Source organism: Salmo salar, chromosome 26, assembly GCF_965601325.2.
Source record: "Salmo salar chromosome 26, fSalSal1, whole genome shotgun sequence".
In the NCBI taxonomy this organism is placed as follows: Eukaryota; Metazoa; Chordata; class Actinopteri; order Salmoniformes; family Salmonidae; genus Salmo; species Salmo salar.
The window spans coordinates 27,799,851-27,821,407 of record NC_138316.1 but is presented as its reverse complement, the minus strand read 5'-3'; the positions used below and the strand labels follow the sequence as shown (position 1 = coordinate 27,821,407).

General features: G+C 40.7%; 1 protein-coding gene across 1 annotated transcript in view; it reads right to left on the bottom strand.

The window, feature by feature from the left end:
- The window catches only part of LOC106587564 (carbohydrate sulfotransferase 8), a 207,335-nt gene that overhangs the window by 167,711 nt on the left and 18,067 nt on the right, over nucleotides 1–21,557 (bottom strand). The window contains exon 2 of the mRNA XM_014176072.3: nucleotides 2,024–2,229. Within this exon, the coding sequence (XP_014031547.2) occupies nucleotides 2,024–2,198 (175 nt within the window). The 5' untranslated portion in view covers nucleotides 2,199–2,229. The remainder of the gene's footprint in view (nucleotides 1–2,023; nucleotides 2,230–21,557) is intronic.

The window sequence follows — 21,557 nt, the reverse complement described above, 5'->3', positions numbered from 1 at the left end:
AGCAGTGTAAGCTATACTGAAGTCACTGAATGTTCATTGTAACACTTCATACATAATTTGTGAAATTCGCATTGTTTCTTTCTAACTAAATTAGTTCCTGTATAGTGCTTGCATGCTTGCTTTTGCTGTGAAAATGGATACCCGTACAGTACAATTACTGTACAGTATGTCAGCAGTTGAAATACTTCAAATTCATTAAGTGCTTATCGTAATAATATAATATATGCCATTTTGCAGAAACTTTTATCCAAAGCAACTTACAGTCACATGTGCATAATTGTTACATATGTATGGACCTGGGATTTGAACCCACTACTATAGGTTACAAGCACCATGCTCTACCAACTGAGCTACAAAGGACCACCCCTCAAAGACACAAAATCCTCAATAAAAAAAGGCCATGCCACTATCTTGTCACCATGACATTGACCTTGGCATGGTGCTCCTTCTGAATAGACAAGCCAAAACACCTTGCCATTTCTACAGTGTGTGTGGCCCACTAGAGCTGCAGTTGCTAGGTTAGACACACTCATCACTCAGCAGTGTGTGTGTGTGTGTGTGTGTGTGTGTGTGTGTGTGTGTGTGATATTACCCGTACGAGCATCTGACAATCAGTGGAATATTAGAGCCAGGAGAGTTCTCACTCTCCGTAAGTACCTTTTATTGATAGAGGCTGACACAATACTCATCCTGTCTGATACTGATGATGACACACAGCACGGGTGACACATGATAGACCCACACACAACAGGTTCATAGAGCCTCCCCCATCTCTCCATCTCTCTCTGTGTAGTCTCTCTCTCTCTCTCTCTCTCTCTCCTCTCTCTCTCTCTCTCTCTCTCTCTCTCTCTCTCTCTCTCTCTCTCTCTCTCTCTCTCTCTCTCTCTCTCTCTCTCTCTCCTCTCTCTCTCTCTCTCTCTCTCTCTCTCTCTCTCTCTCTCTCTCTCTCTCTCTCTCTCTCCTCTCTCTCTCTCTCTCTCTCTCTCTCTCTCTCTCTCTCTCTCTCTCTCTCTCTCTCTCCCCCCCTCCCTCCCATCTATATCCTAGCCCTATCTCCCTAGCTCTCTCTCCCCTTCTCTCTCTCTATCTCTCAGTTAGTGTCTCAGTCCTGTGGTGCTGTAGCAGGTGTTCACCACTGGTGCCCTCACAGTACACCACTAAGGATATTACCAATCACCACTCACAGTGCACCACCAAGGATATCACCACTCACAGGATATTACCAATCACCACTCACAGTACACCACTAAGGATATCACCACTCACAGGATATCACCAATCACCACTCACAGTGCAACACCAAGGATATCACCACTCACAGCATATCACCAATCACCACTCAAAGTGCAACACCAAGGATATTACCACTCACAGGATATCACCACTCACAGTACACCACCAAGGATATCACCCCTCACAGGATATCACCACTCACACTACACCACCAAGGATATCACCAATCACAGGATATTACCAATCACCACTCACAGTGCACCACCAAGGATATCACCACTCACAGGATATTACCAATCACCACTCACAGTACACCACCAAGGATATCACCACTCACAGGATATTACCAATCACCACTCACAGTGCACCACCAAGGATATCACCACTCACAGGATATTACCAATCACCACTCACAGTACACCACCAAGGATATCACCACTCACAGGATATTACCAATCACCACTCACAGTGCACCACCAAGGACATCGCCCTCATTTACGGTTGACATCCTGGCATTGTCTCATGATAACTCATAACCAATTACTTCACCTTTTCAGTATGCAAACTTGGTACGGTTCTTATCAAACTTTAATCCAATAGAGGAGCAGGTTGACAATAACAGTAAGTATAGTACATGTGTACATGCATATGAACAGATGTATATGGGTTTATTTGTATGTGTGTCACGCTTCTTTCACAACATACAGTACTGATGATAGTATCAACCCATTCCAGTTTCAGGTCAGTAGAAACTGACTGTAGAATAGGGTAGAATCTCTCTCCCACTGACCTGGAGCCTGTTGCTGGACCATCTCTGAGAGGTCCTGGAGGTGTATGAAGAGGACGAGGCCTCCGGCCCCGAACAGCAGAAGGAACCAGAAGGAGCAGGGCAGCTTGACGGCCGTGGCCCTCATCCGTCTTCTCCCACGCAGGGCGTCCACTATCCTACACTCCACCCACAGCATCCTGCTATCCTGCCTCAGCTCAGACTGCTGCCTGGGGAGAGAGAACAGGGACAGAGTCAGCCCAGATGGGACAGGACATAAGATATAGCAGCACAATATAGGACATAGCATGACATGACATAGGGTTCAATGGGTTATAATGACATTAATAAAGGTAGGCTAATTATGGTTCTTCAACAGTGTTACATCTGCACCTGACACGCCCTCTACTGCTCATCCTGTCTCCTTGACTTGCCGCCACTCCCCCAGTGCTCTCTCCCTCTCCCTCTCTCTGTGTGTGTGTGTGTGTGTGATTGTGTGGGCGGAGACAGGTGTGCTGGAGTCAGAGCAGCCCCCACCAGCTGCAACCTGTTCCATAATCAAGACCTCTACAAATACTCAGTCCTGCCACTTCCACACTGCCAGATCGTAATCTCTGCTCAGTCAGTCTACGTTTCGAGCCGTTTGTTACTATTTCGATCCTGTTATCCTGTTGTGCCTGTTTTCCTTGCCTGACACGGTTTTCCTCTCCGCTACAGTTCTGCCCGCTCTGACTCTGGTCCCTGTCTCCAGTCCCAAGTCTCCTCATCCTGCTACTCTGCCCTGGATTCCCCACTCTACTGCTACCTTGGATTCCCCTCCGGACCTGCTTACCCTGTCCCAACCCCTCTCGCTTCAGCCTCCGCACCTGGTTTCCAGCAACCCGCCCGAGCTTCCCCTGGCCTGCACTTCATCTTCCCCGTGTTTCAATAAATACCTTGGTTATTTCATCCCAGTGTCCTCGTCTGAGTCTGCTCTTGGGTTTCCCTGTTCCACTCCGCATAAAAAACAGTTTTCTTGTCATTGGATTAATACAAAACGTGTTCACCTTACTGAGTGACAACTATAGAAACATATTCTCTTTGTACTGCTAACAGCCTACCACACAAGATTAATGAGATGTTACATTTTATAAGCAGGGACTACTTAAAAGACATACTGTGCAGTATTAATGATAAACATAGGCTCTTTGAAGTCCGTTTGTAAAACAACACATGTCCTAAATGTGTTAAACTGTGGACAACTTGACATGAAATCTAGAAGCCATGTTTTTTTTTCAGTGAGCCAGTATGAGGGTCCGTGCTCAGGCTACAATGAATGGTGGCCTGTGCACGAGAGAAAAAGCATCTAAAGAATTCAATGGGATCTCGCACTCAAACCATAAAAAGGAAAAAACCAAGGCGGCAGAGATGCAAACATTTACTTGATGTAATCAATGATCGAAAGAATCCAAAAAGGTGAAAGTGCAATGTGCTAAACATAAAAAGGAGCATACGTTTCAGCTGCTATGCCTTCATCAGTGCTGTACAAACAAATGAAGTGGAGACACGCACTTAAGAAGACGCACCTGTGTGTAACAGGTGTAACAGGTAACAAGGTAACTAGATACTGGTGAATAGGGGGTCATCAACGGCGTCTATAAATATCCAGAATGAGACTAGAAAAATATAAATAATGAACACATGTAATTGAAAATAAGAAACAATTCATCAGCCCATATGAGTTAACTGATTCCATAACCTTGAATGAAGACCAATAGCAGTCAATCAGATATCAAACCACTTTAGCTGGCCTTCAGTCATGGATAAATCAGCCAGTACAATCAGATATCAAACCACTTTGGCTGGCCTTCAGTCATGGGTAAATCAGCCAGTACAATCAGATATCAAACCACTTTGGCTGGCCTTCAGTCATGGATAAATCAGCCAGTACAATCAGATATCAAACCACTTTGGCTGGCCTTCAGTCATGGATAAATCAGCCAGTACAATCAGATATCAAACCACTTTGGCTGGCCTTCAGTCATGGATAAATCAGCCAGTACAATCAGCCAGGGACATATCTCATTCTTATGCATCTGCAGCGGAGATGCATCTATTGTTTTGCTGGGAACACACACCCTCTGATCAACTGGATCAAACGCTGGGAAGTGTATGTATTCATCTGCTGAATTCATTAAGCAAACACACAAGGATGTTTGAAAAATGTATTCTGATAATAATGTTTCATTTTTCTACCATATTAGTATTTAGTATGCACTGTGATCTTTTAAAGTATGATTACAGGAAAAACATACACACAAAAACTGTATGTGGACTGAATGTTGCACAGCTTCCAATGTCAAACTTGTATTCTGTTCTGTTTTGTAAAACTTACTGCATATCTAACTTCCCTTGGCAATAATGATCTTGTTGAAAAAAAAACAGGTGGCCCAGAAACTATTTATGGTCAGAATTAAACGATTGGCTCCATAACAAAGAGACAAAGAAAGATTCAGTTGGTGGCCCTATTCCATTCACTATTCAATTACTACCTGAGCCCAGGGTTTGACAGGGGTAAAATGGGAGGCAAAATCATGTTCACTGCAGAGCTAATTGTCCTTATTTATTGCAGCTGGCTGATCTGTGGTCAGGAGTAATCCATTCTGCTGCTGTGATGGAGATTAACCATCAGTAAATGAGATGAGCCACCACACTGACTGCTATTCTGTTATGTAGAAAAGACCAGGGTTCAGATTAGAGGTCGACCGATTAATCGGAATGGCTGATTAATTGGGGCCGATTTAAATTTTTCATAACAATTGGTAATCGGTATTTTTGGACACCGATTTGCCGATTTAAAAAATATATATATATATTTTATTTTTTTACACCTTTATTTAACTAGGCAAGTCAGTTAAGAACACATTCTTATTTTCAATGACGGCCTAGGAACGGTGGGTTAACTGCCTTGTTCAGGGGCAGAACGACAGATTTTTACCTTGTCAGCTCGGGGATTCAATCTTGCAACCTTACGGTTAACTAGTCCAACGCTCTAACCACCTGCTTTACATTGCACTCTATGAGGAGCCTGCCTGTTACGCGAATGCAGTAAGAAGCCAAAGTAAGTTGCTAGCTAGCATTAAACTTATCTTATAAAAAACAATCAATCAATCATAATCACTAGTTAACTACACATGGTTGATGATATTACTAGTTTATCTAGCCTGTCCTGCGTTGCATATAATCGATGCGGTGCGCATTCGCGAAAAAGGACTGTCATTGCTCCAACGTGTACCTAACCATAAACATCAATGTCTTTCTTAAAATCAATACAGAAGTATATATTTTTAAACCTGCATATTTAGCTAAAAGAAATCCAGGTTAGCAAGCAATATTAACCAGGTGAAATTGTGTCACTTCTCTTGCGTTCATTGCACGCAGAGTCAGGGTATATGCAACAGTTTGGGCCGCCTGGCTCGTTGCAAACTAATTTGCTAGAATTTTACGTAATTATGACATAACATTGAAGGTTGTGCAATGTAACAGGAATATTTAGACTTAGGGATGCCACCCATTAGATAAAATACGGAACGGTTCCGTATTTCACTGAAAGAAAAAACGTTTGGTTTTCGAGATGATAGTTTCCGGATCAATGACCTAAGGCTCGTATTTCTGTGTGTTTATTATATTATAAGTCTATGATTTGATAGAGCAGTCTGACTGAGCGGTGGTAGGCACCAGCACGCTCGTAAGCATTCATTCAAACAGCACTTTCGTGCGTTTTGCCAGCAGCTCTTCGCAATGCTTCAAGCATTGCGCTGTTTATGACTTCAAGCCTATCAACTCCCAAGATTAGGCTGGTTTAACCGATGAAATGGCTAGCTAGTTAGCGGGGTGCGCGCTAATAGCGTTTCAAACGTCACTCACTCTGAGACTTGGAGTGGTTGTTCCCCTTGCTCTGCATGGGTAACGCTGCTTCGAGGGTGGCTGTTGTCGATGTGTTCCTGGTTCGAGCCCAGGTAGGAGCGAGGAGAGGGACGGAAGCTATACTGTTACACTGGCAATACTAAAGTGCCTATAAGAACATCCAATAGTCAAAGGTATATGAAATACAAATCGTAAAGAGAGAAATAGTCCTATAATAACTACAACCTAAAACTTCTTACCTGGGAATATTGAAGACTCATGTTAAAAGGAACCACCAGCTTTCATATGTTCTCATGTTCTGAGCAAGGCACTTAAACGTTAGCTTTCTTACATGGCACATATTGCACTTTTACTTTCTTCTCCAACACTTTGTTTTTGCATTATTTAAACCAAATTGAACATGTTTCATTATTTATTTGAGGCTAAATTGATTTTATTGATGTATTATATTAAGTTAAAATAAGTGTTCATTCAGTATTGTTGTAATTGTCTTTATTACAAATAAATTAGAAAATCGGCCGATTAATCGGTATCGGCTTTTTTGGTCCTCCAACAATCAGTATCGGCGTTGAAAAATCTTAATCGGTCGACCTCTAGTTCAGATGGTATTTGTTTTCTTTCAAATAATCTGTGCAACTGACTGAGGCGGCCTGGGGCACCAGGTGGGCAAGATTTGCACTTTTGGGACTATTATGTTGTTTCCATTGTGCTCGGCAACTTCAATCAAGCACAGCTGAAGTATAGGTCTGTTTCTGCACTCCTTTTTTCCAGTTATCCAATTGGCTACAGTATGATAGTGGCAATGTCTCGCTCTCTTTCTGTTCATGTAGCTGACATACGTAACATCCCACACTTCCCCCATCTAACATACAGTCAGCCCCACACCTCAGCCGGCAGCGGCCCCTAAGCCACCTCACACATTCCCCTGCCCCCTGTGACGGTGACCTGGCTGCCCGTGGCTGGCTCTGCAGGGGACACGTACACCCAGACACACTCAGACAAAGGGCTGATGACGGCTCAGATGCAAACAGACATGCTCAAACACCCTCACACATAACACCCAAACACCTTTAGAGTAGCTATTCTCTCTATGGTGCATAACAGCAAAGGCTACAGATGAAGTCACAGGTAGGCTATTAATATACAGACAGCCCCTGCAGTAGTGTTCCCATGTTCAGGTGTGAAAAGACAGAATATATTACACAGCATGGCTGAGAGTGCCAATGTCCTAGCTACACTGCTATATGAAGCTTCGGATTTAATGAATGATTTTTTAAATGTATTTTTATTTTATTTCACCTTTATTTAACCAGGTAGGCCAGTTGAGAACAAGTTCTCATTTACAACTGCGACCTGGCCAAGATAAAGCAAAGCAGTGCGACAAAAACAACAACACAGAGTTACACATGGGATAAACAAACGTACAGTCAATAACGCAATAGAATAATCTATGTACAGTGTGCAAATGTAGAAGAGTAGGGAGTTAAGGCAATAAATAGGCCATAGAGGTGAAATAATTACAATTTAGCATTAACACTGGAGTGATAGATGTGCAGATGATGATGTGTAAGTAGAGATACTGGGGTGCAAAAGAGCAAGAGGATAAGTAACAATATGGGGATGAGGTAGTTGGGTGTGCTATTTACAGATTGGCTGTGTACAGGTACAGTGATCGGTAAGCTGCTCTGACAGCTGATGCTTAAAGTTAGAGTGGGAGATATAAGACTCCAGCTTCAGTGATTTTTGCAATTCGTTCCAGTCATTGGCAGCAGAGAACTGGAAGGAAAGGCGGCCAAAGGAAGTGTTGGCTTTGGGGGTGACCAGTGAAATATACCTGCTGGAGCGCGTACTATGGGTGGGTGTTGCTATGGTGACCAGTGAGCTGAGATAAGGCGGGGCTTTACCTAGCATAGACTTATAGATGACCTGGAGCCAGTGGGTTTGGCGACGAATATGTAGTGAGGGCCAGCCAACGAGGGCATACAGGTCGCAGTGGTGAGTAGTATATGGGGCTTTGGTGACAAAACGGATGGCACTGTGATAGACTACATCCAGTTTGCTGAGTAGAGTAATGAAGGCTATTTTGTAAATGACATCGCCGAAGTCAAGGATCGGTAGGATAGTCAGTTTTACAAGGGTATATTTGGAAGCATGAGTGAAGGAGTCTTTGTTGCAAAATAGGAAGCCGATTCTAGATTTAATTTTGGATTGGAGATGCTTAATGTGAGTCTGGACATTAACATCCTTAATTCAATAAATGAAAATCCATGGTGTTATTGTGTCCAATCACTGCACTATTGTCAATGATGTTACATAGAATTACAAGTTCAGACCAGAGAGCTTCATATTCAGCTCCATAATAATGACTTGCCCATTTGACTTCCTGACCTCAACCTGCAGAACATCTAAATGTGCTAAATGCAACATGCAAATATGACACACACACACAATGTCTTGTTAAGACAATGGTAAAAAAAATCTTAATCTGGGTTTACATACAGTATCGATATTGTGCAAAATGCACAATTATATTTAATGAGCACATTTGAGTAATATTCCAGCTATAGCAGCCTGAAACCCAGCAGACCAGCTACTGGGAGCTCATTAAAGAGTACCACAGCATGAGGCTAGAGAGGGCAAAGGAGTTGCTGCTGGTATTGTGAAAGTCTCCAATGAAAGACATTCATAGAATTATTATGGGGATGCAGTGGAGAATAGAGCAGAGGAAATGGAGGGAAGTTTGTTGAGGAAACAGTTTCTCAGTACAGTATGGGTGTGTCCCACATGGCATTCTATCCCCTATATAGTGCACTACTTTTAACCTAATCGTGTGGTCCCTGGTCAAAAGCAGGGTTTTTTTCTGCATAGAAAAGTTTTGGGCGGGTCGCCCTAGTGTTTTTTCAGGCCGCTTATGTCCAAATAATATTATTATTATTATTATTTTAATTGAAAATTGGGATAATTAAATGTTTTCAGTGTTAACTTAAAAGGACTAAAACCAGATATAAAGTATGTAGAAAAGATAATGGACCTATATTGTTTTAAATAAGAACTAACAATCACCAAAATAAAAGCTAGACAGTCAGGGAGAATCAAAAAATCTACAAATTATGCATTCAGGTGTAGTTTTGTCATGGCATGGGGCCCCCATTGATTTTGTTATAATGTTGAGTCACTTAGATAGCATCAGCCATAGCAAGATGTGTAGAATTGCAGGAAATTAGCTTTAGAACAACTCAATTTTGTCACTGAGACCAACAGGAGGGCCTCTAAAATGTTGTGTCTGCGACCGCACCATTGACCACCCCCATGGCCACGCCCCCACCACGCCCCTACCACCAAAGCCCCAAAAATCTATAAGTAGTGAACTATAAAGGGAATAGGATACCATTGGGATGCATCCTATTACCTACACTGGAAGTCTTCCAAACCTCCCAGGTAATAGCATAAACACAACACACAGCACAGAACTACACGCTTGATTCACTCTCTGTGGGCTTTCAAATGCGGTCTCTTTGTGTGTTGAGAACTTCTTATGACTCATTCTCAACTATGGTACATAAACATCTCATTTTCATATAACTGAGGTATAAAAGATAGGCATATAATGTTGTCATTTGAACCCCAAGAGCTACTGTATGGAATTCCATTTGTGAGAAGAATCAAATGAAAGCAGAAAAGCAGAGCTGGGTGTCTGGTTTGTTTGTATGAGGGTAAGAGATATTTCATGTTGTGATATGTGTTGCATAATGTGGCCATAGAGAGAGGAGAATGTCTTTACTGGCGGTGCAAATCTTAATGCTCACCGTCATAAAGTCTTTTCACATCTCCTTTTTTTGTTTCACGATAGTACATAACGTACCTGTTGATGTATTGAGCGTGGTGTCAATGAGGAAGGTGGTTACCAAGTAATGGTGCAGCGTTGGTCCTTAAAACTATAACAGCCATCTGTTCTTTAGCAAACAGTTGTATCTCAATCATGATAACTGTTCGTGTGTAGAATCTACACTGCAGATGATGAGTTAAAGAGACTAGTATTAAATTGCATCATACCATACGACAACAAATTGACAATGACTTCATTTGACATTCAAACTTCAACTGCCCCTGAAACCGTTGTTCCTTGCCTTCCTGGGCCCAATGTATACTCCCACAATGTCTGTTTGCCTGCATGGGTAAACACACATACTGATCAATAGAGATGAGTCTGTACTGACCTCCCGTCCCTCCCCTTTAATCAATGCTTAATGTTTTACAGACAAACAAGGCAGGAACCATTTTAAATCCTTGAAAAATAAAGTTAGTAAAACCTAAACCAGGATGTTGAATGGAGATCCAAGGGCAACATGGAATTGCCTAAAATGTTGTTTAAGTATTAGGCTCTGGCAAAGTCTTTATGAAGGTATCAATAGGATCAAATCCATTCGTTTACTGTCTATGCTTTTAGAATGCATGAGATGGATAGGCCTACCACTGTTCTATTACTCAGATCTGAGATGTGGGTCTAAGGATTGTTTCTTTCCACTCTAACAAATTAGGTCTGACATAACACAGAATAACTCATTAACAACATAACAGAAGCTGCTTTAGCCATATTGTCCGTATTGTCCCTGGACTTTCTGTTCACTCAATATACTAATTCAAATACAAAAGGTTAGGTTCATAGAGAGAAAGTAAGAGAGAGCAGAGAGAGCAGAGAGAGAGAGGAGAGAGAGAGAGAGGAGAGAGGAGAGAGAGAGAGAGAGAGAGAGAGGTGTAACTATCACCTATCTGAAACCTAATGCAGAGGAGTCCCCTAAGCTGTGCTCTTTTGTACTGTCCTTTACTGAATAACGCTCTTCACATTAAATCAAATAATTGCAGCGTCGAACACAATAATGCAAATTACAGTTTAATTCAATTGAACGCTGCTTTTCCTTCACAGTTGTATTCAATCAGCAACCCCTATTAAAGTGAATACATAATGCTGTAATGTGAAGCCACATCCTAATAGATCGTAGAAACTCATATTGCACTAAAGTCTGACAAAAACCTTGGAAGCTGAGCATATATTACACTAAATATGTGTCCTTCATTAGCTGTGAAGGGGCTATATCTAAACCTCATTAATATGCAAGGCCAAAAACAGGAAGTCCTGAGAGATACTAGCGCTTTGTTTGATGTTGCATCAAATTTTGCCGGTTTGTCAGTTTGGATGAATTACATGAGCGTAATATACAGAGTGGGCCAAAATTCCTCCACTGCGATGTGAGAGACTGATCAACAACTACAGGAAGCATTTGGTTGCAATCATCACAGCTAAATTTAGAAAACCAGTTATTGAGCGTAAGGGGGCAATTACTTTTTCACACAGGGGTATTGGGTGTTGAATAACTTTGTTAATTAAATCAATCAAATAAGTATCCATTTTTATTGTTTATTCACTCAGGATCCCTTTATCTCACAGGTTTTGGTTGAAGATCTGATCAAATCAAATCAAACTTTATTTGCCACATGCGCCGAATACAACAAGTGTAGACTTTAGCGTGAAATGCTTACTTACAAGCCCTTAACCAACAGCGCAGTTCAAGAAGAAGAAAATATTTACCAAGATAACATTCAGTATCAAAAATATGCAAAAATAGAGATAAACAGAAAGGAGGCAAATACTTTTCACAGCGCTGTATATACTGGAGACACATTACATTGTAGCTCCGCTATACCCAAAGTAACTAAACACAGTACAGATCTGTCTTTCCATCCAAAATGAGGGCCCACTCGGCACAAGCTGGTTGAATCAACGTTGTTTCCACGTCAGCTCAATGAAATGACGTTGAACCAACGTGGAATCGAAGTTGAATTGACATCTGTGTCCAGTGAGGAATGGCATTTGTTTTGCATTCAGTGACAAGCATGACAAGACGTGTAAAAAGGCCTCTCCTAGACATGCGGGTAGTGTCAACTGACCAAGTCTGTGAGCATCAGAGCATCATATATTTTTCTATATATTCTTTCTGTATATTCTGTTTGTTGTGGTCAGCACCATTTCATCAGGTAAAATTGTGGGCAGTCCTGTGTGGATTGGTTTGGTTTTGAAGTGCATTAAGCGCATTTAAGGATTCGGACCAGCATGACTACTAGCCTCACACATCACTGCCTTTCCGTGTCAACCTTTTAAAAACACAGTTTTCTAGCTAGCCCAACGTGGTGTAAGTTACAGTCTGTCCTTACTCAAAAGCTTTCATGAAAGGCTAGTTTGCCAGCTAGGGTTTTTCTAAAAGTCTCTCTGCTTAAGAACAAATAAATAGTCTGCCATACACATGCTGCCAACCATTCAGGCAAAAAGATGCCTCCACATGTAAAAATTCATGTGGGTGCATTTAGCAAATTTATGGAATTATATGAAATATGAAGAGGAGAAATACATGTTGTGTTGATACAGTTGGACAGTTGGAGAAGGATACAGGAAAATACTAGTCCATTCCAGTTTCAGTGCTACATCTCAAGTCAGGTTATTTATCTGTACTTTTATATTTCAGCTTGCTTGGTACAGAGATAGAATAGTAGTCAACAAGTCAAAAGCAACACTTTGAAAGTAAAACACTAGAATGCTTTTATTTTCCAGCCTCCAATAGGCAGAGAAAGATCGGGTGCAGAGAGGCAGACATGTTATTAGTTCGATGTGTGGCTTCTTGCTGGACCCTCTGCACAATTTGAAAGGTGTATGTTGACAGGGTGAGTCAATATAATTCTGAGTGCACACAACTAGTCACGCAAGCGCCAATGCCCACCGGGAGACACATCTCGTCAAGTCTTCTCCAACAGCTGAGTGCATAGAGTGTAACTTACAAGTGGTCTAGAATATTCAACAAGAAGATATTGTATATTTCTAATACTTAATGTTACCAAGGACCCATTAAAAACCATGGGAATTAGCTGGTAGTACTGTATCACCCCATAAGTGATATTGTTCAAATAAAGACGCACCTCTTATTCAGCCTTCCGAAAAGTTACACATCATAAAAGTAAAATCAACATACACATTAACAGTGTGGCGGCAGCAGCCACTCCGACGGGAGATATTTGTAAAGCTCTGGGTTCCATGGCCATCCCTTTAAACAGTTTGATTTACAGTCTTAAATAAAGCAGAGGCGACCTTTCATCAGATTTAGCCGGACAATATTTTGCTTGGGTGTCCAGCATTAATGTGGATTAGCATGACAGATGGGAGACATGCTGCAAAATCAATACCTCTGTCAACTCAACAAAGTCTCTCTCCAACAGAGAGGAAAAACAAACAAACAATGGTTGAACTGATTCTGACTGGTGGGCTGAAATAGATGTCTCTCCGAACTGAGTCTGACTGGTGGGCTAAAATACAGTAGATGGCTCTCTCTCGTCTCTCGCACCACTCACACGTAGTCAGCAGTCTGAAAACAACAATTATGAGTATCAAGCTTGGCAGACAGTGTATAGAAAAACTTATGTTTCAAGTTCAACTGCAATATTCTGAATCACAAAAAAATATCATTCAATTGTAATGAAAGTTATGTAAAAAGGGTGATGTACTTTCTCTGTTAAGCAGAATGCCTGTGCTCTGCTCAGCTCTGCTTTGTTAGCAGTGAGAGCTGTCAGTATGAGAAGTATAGCGATACACCACACACGCTCTATATTTAACTCATTTCAATGGCTAGAACACCAGACTAGCTTTGCCAGTAGTTGGAGTTGTCAGTCTATGAAATACTGGACATACAGTTACGACATAAGATCTGTATTTGACTTAATTCAATCTGTAAAACACAGACAAGTCAGATGACCTCTGTGTTATTTAGTATTAGCTCAATCGTTGATTTAAAGGTCTGGAACAGACAGAAACGCAATGTGGAAGAGAACTGGGGAACTGGACATATATAGTTAATAGTTTTACATTTTTATTTAACCTTTATTTAACTAGGCAAGTCAATTAAGAACAAATTCTTATTTACAATGACGGCCTACCCTGGCCAAACCCTAACCTGGACAATGCTGGGCCAATTGTGCACCGCCCTATGGGACTCCCAATCACGGCCAGTTGTGATACAACCTAGAATCGAACCAGGGTCTGTAGTGACACCTCTAGCACTGAGTTTTATATATATATATATATATTCATTTAAAAAAAATGTTACCTTTATTGCAGTGCCTTAGACCGCTGCGCCACTCGGGAGCCCAAATAGGGCTAGCATGGTGTGGTGTTTAACCAGACAGAATCCAGGGGGAATGCAGACGTTTGGAAATGTCAAGTTGCTGACATCAATAACAACGCAACACAGATTCGCCTGAACCATAAACAACAGAGATGTGATGTCATTTTCATTCATGGCTTTCTGGAGCAATCTCCTACGCAGACTGTTTAGGCAAACAGACACTAAGGTGTATTATAGAGCACTGAGACAACAGTAGGAACCTGCAACCCTCAGGATAACTGTGATGGATTGGGTGTCCTTAACCTGTCTGTCTGACAATGAGACCCTATCTGAGTCTGACTTTGTTCCACTGATTACAGCCTTTTGAGACCAGGGTTTGATTTTCCCTACAAATTGACTCCTTTACAAGTACAGTATGGCACTCTCGGGATTGTGACGGGTTTTCTCAGAAAATCTACCTAACAGGTATTGATGACACTGTGTATACTTTAAACACCACACACAATTACTCATTATGCACCTTTGTTACTGTCATTATTTCCATAATCATTAGTGCTACTTTGGGGAATTAAACAATGGCCTTTATTACTAAACTAATGATTGGTTTACTCATGCCACTATTTACAGACTCAAGTTTATGTATCTAACTCATTATGTGTGAATGTAAAGGTCACTGGAATACAGTGTCACCTACAGATATAGGATCTTAATTTGAATTATATTGTCACAGCATAATAATCCTGCAGCAACAGGATTTTAATGTTTAGTCCATTATCTGGCTTGAGTGAATGTTAGGCTATTGCCTGGCTAAAAGTAGGCTACATGAAAAGTGCAATACTGTTAATATAACAGTGGGTTTTCAGTGAATTTATGTAAATCACAAAGCTCATCTGCATTTCCTGCAGTACAGGAGAATTATCAGCAACAAAAGAGTTATCAAATTAAGATCCTACATCTGTACTACAACATGGCATCTGAGATAAGATCATTCCAACCAGGACTTTAACATTAGGTTTACCACATGGTGGCGGTATGAACGTTTTGACAGAAAACTCTGCTGTCTCTTCTGCCCCTGAGAAGGTAATTACCATCCTACAGAAGCTCCTACGCATCCATTTGACTTCAATTCACATGAAAGCCAGGTGAGACGGCAGGGACAGACTACTGAAGATTTGGTGAGGCCTGTGTGACCCAGATACAAAGGAACTCAGACAGACACAGTAATGTTCTTTCAGGACTTCATCAGAAAACATCACAGTGAACTCTACTGAGAACCAGGACACAAATGTTGAGATGCACACATACATACAGCAGGCCTAACCTTAATAATACTGTAAAAATACTGTTGAAAAGGGTTTACGTTTATCCTATGACGTTACCCTTTCAGTGGACAATTGGCTCTATCCATCTTCTCAGAGACACATGCATTGTCTTTATGAATCCATTGTGTATTGCATTGAGTCAAATCAAGTCTTCACCAACAATATGCAACACCTTGAATAATTCCCACAAAATATGTGCACGTTTTAGACTGGGCACGGCATACCTCAACTGACTGGCAAATTGACGAACACAGTTTCATGAATAATTTTAAATTTCAAATAACATTTTGTTTTGCCGACTAAACTCTGATGATGCGTTACAGACGATCTACGTCAGCTACCCTTTCTGACAACCAACCAAAGGGACAGCAATACGTCCAAGACCAGTAGTGTAAAGTACTTTTGTAAAAATACTTGAAAGTACTACTAAAGTAGTTTTTTGGGGTATCTGTACAGTACTTAACTTCACTATTTATATTTTGGACTACTTTTACCTCACTACATTCCTGAAGAAAATACTTTACTTCTTAATCCATACATTTGCCCTGACTCCCAAAAGTACTCGTCACATTTTGAATGCTTAGCAGGACAAGAAAATGGTCCAATTCATGCACTTATCAAGAGAAAATCCCTGGTCATCCCTACTGCCTCTGATCTGACGGACTCGCTAAACACATGCTTCGTTTGTAAATGATGTCTGAGTGTTGGAGCATGGCCCTGGCTATCCGTAAAATAAATAAAAAACAAGAAAATGGTGCCGCCTGGTAATATAATGAATTTTAAATGATTTATACTTTTACATTTGATACTTAAGTATTTTAAAACCAAATACTTTTGGACAAGTAGTACATTTTCTGAGTGACTTCCATTTTTACTTCATTTTCTGTGAAGGGACATTTTTCACCACTGTCCAAGATAAAATGACAGAGATGAACCAATCCATCCTGATCAGCAAGGGTAATAGTCTAGACTTGGGCCTTGATGTTATCCAACAGCCTGTTTATTGGCACATTCTCTCCCTGTAATGATATCAGGGAAGGAAGAGCTGATTTAAAACTAATTGCTCCTACTTCTATTCCATTTCACAGCCTGAATCTTTACTCTAAGTTCTCCCCCCGAGGACTGGCGGATAAAATAGAGCATGTTGATGGTGATGGGAACTGGATTTGATGTTGCCCTTGATATACTAAACAGTTCTTTGTACTTAGCATAATTGGGCCGCTTGGTTCTCAAACCAAACTTTGGAATTCCCTCCTTACAGGGGTAAGTGAAACTCTTTTTACTCCATTCTACCATGCATTGGCGTTATGATGAAGCATGTCCAACGGGTGTGTTATGCTGTGAATTGAGTTTTCACGGAGCAACTGGTGTCATTTGAAAGAATGAGAGAGAGAGAGAGAGAGAGAGAGAGAGAGAGAGAGAGAGAGAGAGAGATGTCATTTGAAAGAATGAGAGAGAGAGAGAGAGAGAGAGAGAGAGACAGACAGACAGACAGACAGACAGACAGACAGACAGACAGACAGACAGACAGACAGACAGACAGACAGACAGACAGACAGACAGACAGACAGACAGACAGACAGACAGACAGACAGACAGACAGACAGACAGACAGACAGACAGCGAAAGAGAGAGATTTCCATAGCCAGGTGACAGGTCTCAACTACGAGAGGAATTAAACACTTGGGAATGAGGGATTTCCATTAAGCATTGCGCCGTGAGGGATTGAAAATTATATTTGAGGAAAAATGCTTTTAAAAGCAATCTGAATCCTGGAAAAATGATGCCTGATAGGTAAAATTCTCCTCCTAAATCTAAACACAACAATTGCCAAGGTATGGCTGCCATAATTCGATTTTCTATTCTTTCCTTTTTCCATTATGATGCAAAAATACAGCCTATGCTTCTTCCAATTTATATAATTTCTATACAGACTCAAATGGCCAGTGGTAAAATCTGCCAGCTGAGAGAATGATCCTTGGAAAAGGACAAACATCACAATAAGACAATCTTGGATGAACATTAGAAGGTACTGTGTTATTTGATATTTACCCTAGAGAGTCTCAGGAGGCTTACTGAGCCAACAATGAAGAACCCCATGCCACATATATTTAGATCCATCCCACAGATAGCAATGCAGCTGTGGATATTAAGAGAGAGGAAACATGAAATGAGGTACACATCAAAAATATTGAGACCATGTTACAGTAAAACACTTGGAATGTGGAGCCTCGAAACGGAACCTCATAGAAATGGAAATACAAAACTATGACAACCAACCATGGCATTCTGTTGAATCACGTGAATCATATAAATTCATATATATTTATGGCAGCCTAAATGTGCCAGATAGATTGTGCCAGTTTGGCGCAACATTCATCTAAATTACTGGCAGCGTAAAGGATCCAGCGATATTGTGCAGGTCTGGCACAGCAGCTCAATAGTCTGATACTGTATACATGACCTGTGGTAACGTAATCAATCAATCAAATGTATTTATAAAGCCCTTCTTACATCAGCTGATGTCACAAAGTGCTGTAAATAAACCCAGCCTAAAACCCCAAACAGCAAGCAACGCAGGTGTAGAATGAGTGTCAAGGACTTAAATTCAGTGATGGCACCCAGATAGGGGGACCTCAAAATTAGAAATCACTGGAATGCAGCCAATCTTATCACAAATCTATTTCGACTCCCATTGCTCTGAGCAGAGTAGGACAACACTGTTGCTCCTTTAGGACTGAATTTGAATAGCATCTATTAAAGAAGCAGTTTCTCAGACTGGTTTGCCAGATTGGGTTGGTGCTTGTCTTTAAAAGAGAGAGAGACAGAAAGAAAGAAAGAAAGAAAGAAAGAAAGAAAGAAAGAAAGAAAGAAAGAGAAAGAGAGAGAGAGAGATACGAAAGAGAGAAGAGAGAAGGGAAGAGAAAAGACAGAGCGAGAAATAGAGAGAGAAGAGAGAGAGAGCACTCCATATCAAAAATGCTAAAATTTCACTCAAATGCATAACAGCAGGAGAGTGTCCCCAGCCTCAGACAATGACAACAAAATAATGCATTATGCAATGAAACCAATGGTCAAATAAAACTGTAAGTAACCCAGTGGTCGTGCCTTTGGTTTTCGTTAAATCATAGGATAAACCAAACTGATGTCACATCTCTGATTGAAACCAGTCACAATAATCATATTAGTACTATAACACCATGCAACAGACGATATGCCTTTGTCAAATCATATTGTTATTATTCATGTGAATTGACTCTCTTGGTGCTGATGTCATTACAACAGGATGTTGCCATGTGCAACCTCAGGGGAGTATGATACCTATTGGGATTGTTTTTTCTTCAGACTGTAACACTTTCTAATTACATTTCAGGCATGGAGATGAGAAATCTACAATATGTGAATATCCTGCTATAGTGTTAATAACATGTATTAGGCTCTCTGGATGGTGTAGAGTATATGACAACACAACAAGGAGAATGTAGATGACAACATAGAAAGGAGACTTCTCTTCTGCTCCAGGTGCTTTACGTGGAAATTAGGAACAAGCTATACAGTAGATATGCCAATCAGTGACAAAGTGACTGAATAAAATATTGGTCGTTTCTACACCTTTTAAAGAAAGATACTTATTTATTTGTGGAATTGCCGACATGTGAAGAGTTCTGCAGAACATCTGTCATTCTTGTAAAAACACAATTCACAATTTCAGTTAGCGTGACGCAGCAACAGAAAGTGAAGGTGCTCAACAAAAATAACTGGTGCGACAATCCTGAAGTACCAGCCCACTGCAAACCTTGTTCTGTTCCATGCTTTGGTATGTGAGATGTCACTGAAAAACACAGCCAGGTTATTTTTTTTACCACTATCCGTCTTTACATTTCTGAATACATCAGGTATAAAATATACTTGACATCCCATTTCTTGGTGTCTGAAAAGACTTCCAGTAGCATTAAGAATGTAGTGTTTAGATACGCTAATTAAACATTACGTCTGTGTTTATCATACATATAACGCTTGTTTCAAATTAAAAAGCAACACTGAGATGCTGACTAATGAGTGATGGGTGGGTTGTTCTCTGTTTGTCTGAAATGAGCCAGACTTCCCCTTAGCTAAATGGTGTTCAGCATTACCAAGCAGGTCCCAGCCAGCACTGAGATGTTTGCTTTGATGGTGCCAGGACCAGCTGATTAAAACAGAGAGCAGGTTGGTAATTGCTGAAATTAGTGAGAGTGAAGCCTCACACGGTGCAGCAGTCCAAGCCCACCCTCACCCCCCCAACGCCCGCATCGTCCCTGTCCTTTGCTCTCAGTTGCCTTTGATTTATCCTTCAAACTGTCCACTGTGGGGTCAGATGAAAGGTGGTCCGATGTTGCGCTTTGGTGGGAAGACAGAGTCGTTTTCATCTTTTGCATTGCTTTGACAGCATTGTTAACCATCCTTCCCTATCACAGCTATTTCACAGTGGAAGCTACTGTACGGTATACTCTGTCCTCCTTACATTATCTCCCTAACAAAGGTGTCATTATTAGCACATGTCAAAGGAGAGATAAAATGGAAATATAATTGAATTTGGGCCAGACTCCAGTGAGGATTATGATTATTAGCAAAGCCATTCTGTAGCAGAGAATAAATAGTAGTCATACAGCACAAAGTATTTGATCTCTAGTTCCACATGTTAGATGTTCCAATATGATTAGATCCAAATGAGCAAAAGACTGAATATGTACACAGATAATGTACCAAAAGGACCTGAAAAAAGATTGATTCAGCAGCTTGATCATCAAATATAATGTAACATCTGCAAAATCTTTTTTTTTTAATTGCTGCTCTACAAAAATGAAATATTCCCTAGACAATATCAACGAGAGCCACAGTAAACACTTGGCCATCCATTATTTAACCTCACAGACTGTTTACAGCAACAAGCTGAGAAATTAGACAAGGTCAACATTTCTCGTAAATTACCTAGAGGACCCAGGCTCCACACCAAATTCAATCCCCTGAGGTGTATTCACTAAACGGAAGAAACATCAACAATGTTTTAAAGATGATTATTATGACACAGTTTAGGTAACGGGCTGTGAATTAGTAACTTGGTTGACATTAAGCTCTCATGGCCAGCTGGGATTACTTTATGGTTGATTAATGACATTAATATTCTTATTGGGAAAAAACAGCAGATATATCTGCCTCAACATGATTATGTATCTGTACTAGGCACATATTTTATGTTGTGGGATTAAATATACATTATTGAGATTTATACTCTCCTTTCCTGTTTAACTGAGATGTTGATAGGCCATTGCTGAAACACAGTGTCAAGGTCAATATGCTGACAGCACTGGCGTGAACTACTGTATGAACTATTGAGAATGGTGCTGAAGGTCAGGTGGGACAATGGGTTGGAAGTAGGTTTTAGCCAATAAGGTTTTCGCATGTTCAATGTTGACAATTAACTTCCACTTTTTAAGCAAGATTCCACTGGAATTTCAATTATTTAGATTTCTTTAGAAGTTGGGGAACTCATTCAAAATGTATTCTCTACTATTTTCATTGACAATATATACAATAGACACAGTGTCACGTCCTGACCAGTAAAGAGGTTATTTGTTATTGTAGTTTGGTCAGGACGTGGCAGGGGGTGTTTGTTTAATGTGTTTCGGGGTTTGTTGGGCAATGTTCTATGTTAGTCTATTTCTATGTCTGTGTCTAGTTTATCTATTTCTATGCTTAGTTTATTGGTTTGACCTTCAATTGGAGGCAGCTATTTCTCGTTGCCTCTAATTGAAGGTCCTATTTAGTAGGGGTGTTTTTTCATGGGTTTTTGTGGGTAGTTGTTCCATGTGTAGCTGTTTGTCTCACAGGACTGTTTTTTCGTCATTGTTGTTTTGATTAAGCGCTTTGTTTCGTTTTCTTCTCATTAAATAAAGAAGATGAGCATACACATTCCCGCTGCGCCTTGGTCCCATCTTTACGACGAGCGTGACACACAGGTACATCTATTGTATAAATAGCTATAATATCCATACTCCAAATAGAAAATGTGCTGCAATGGCACAGTGCCCGGTCATGAGCAGAGATGCTGGACTTAAATGACCACCAGAGTCTAGGTAAATGCCACTGGCTGAGCAATATTCATACTACAAAGGACAAGAGGGGGAT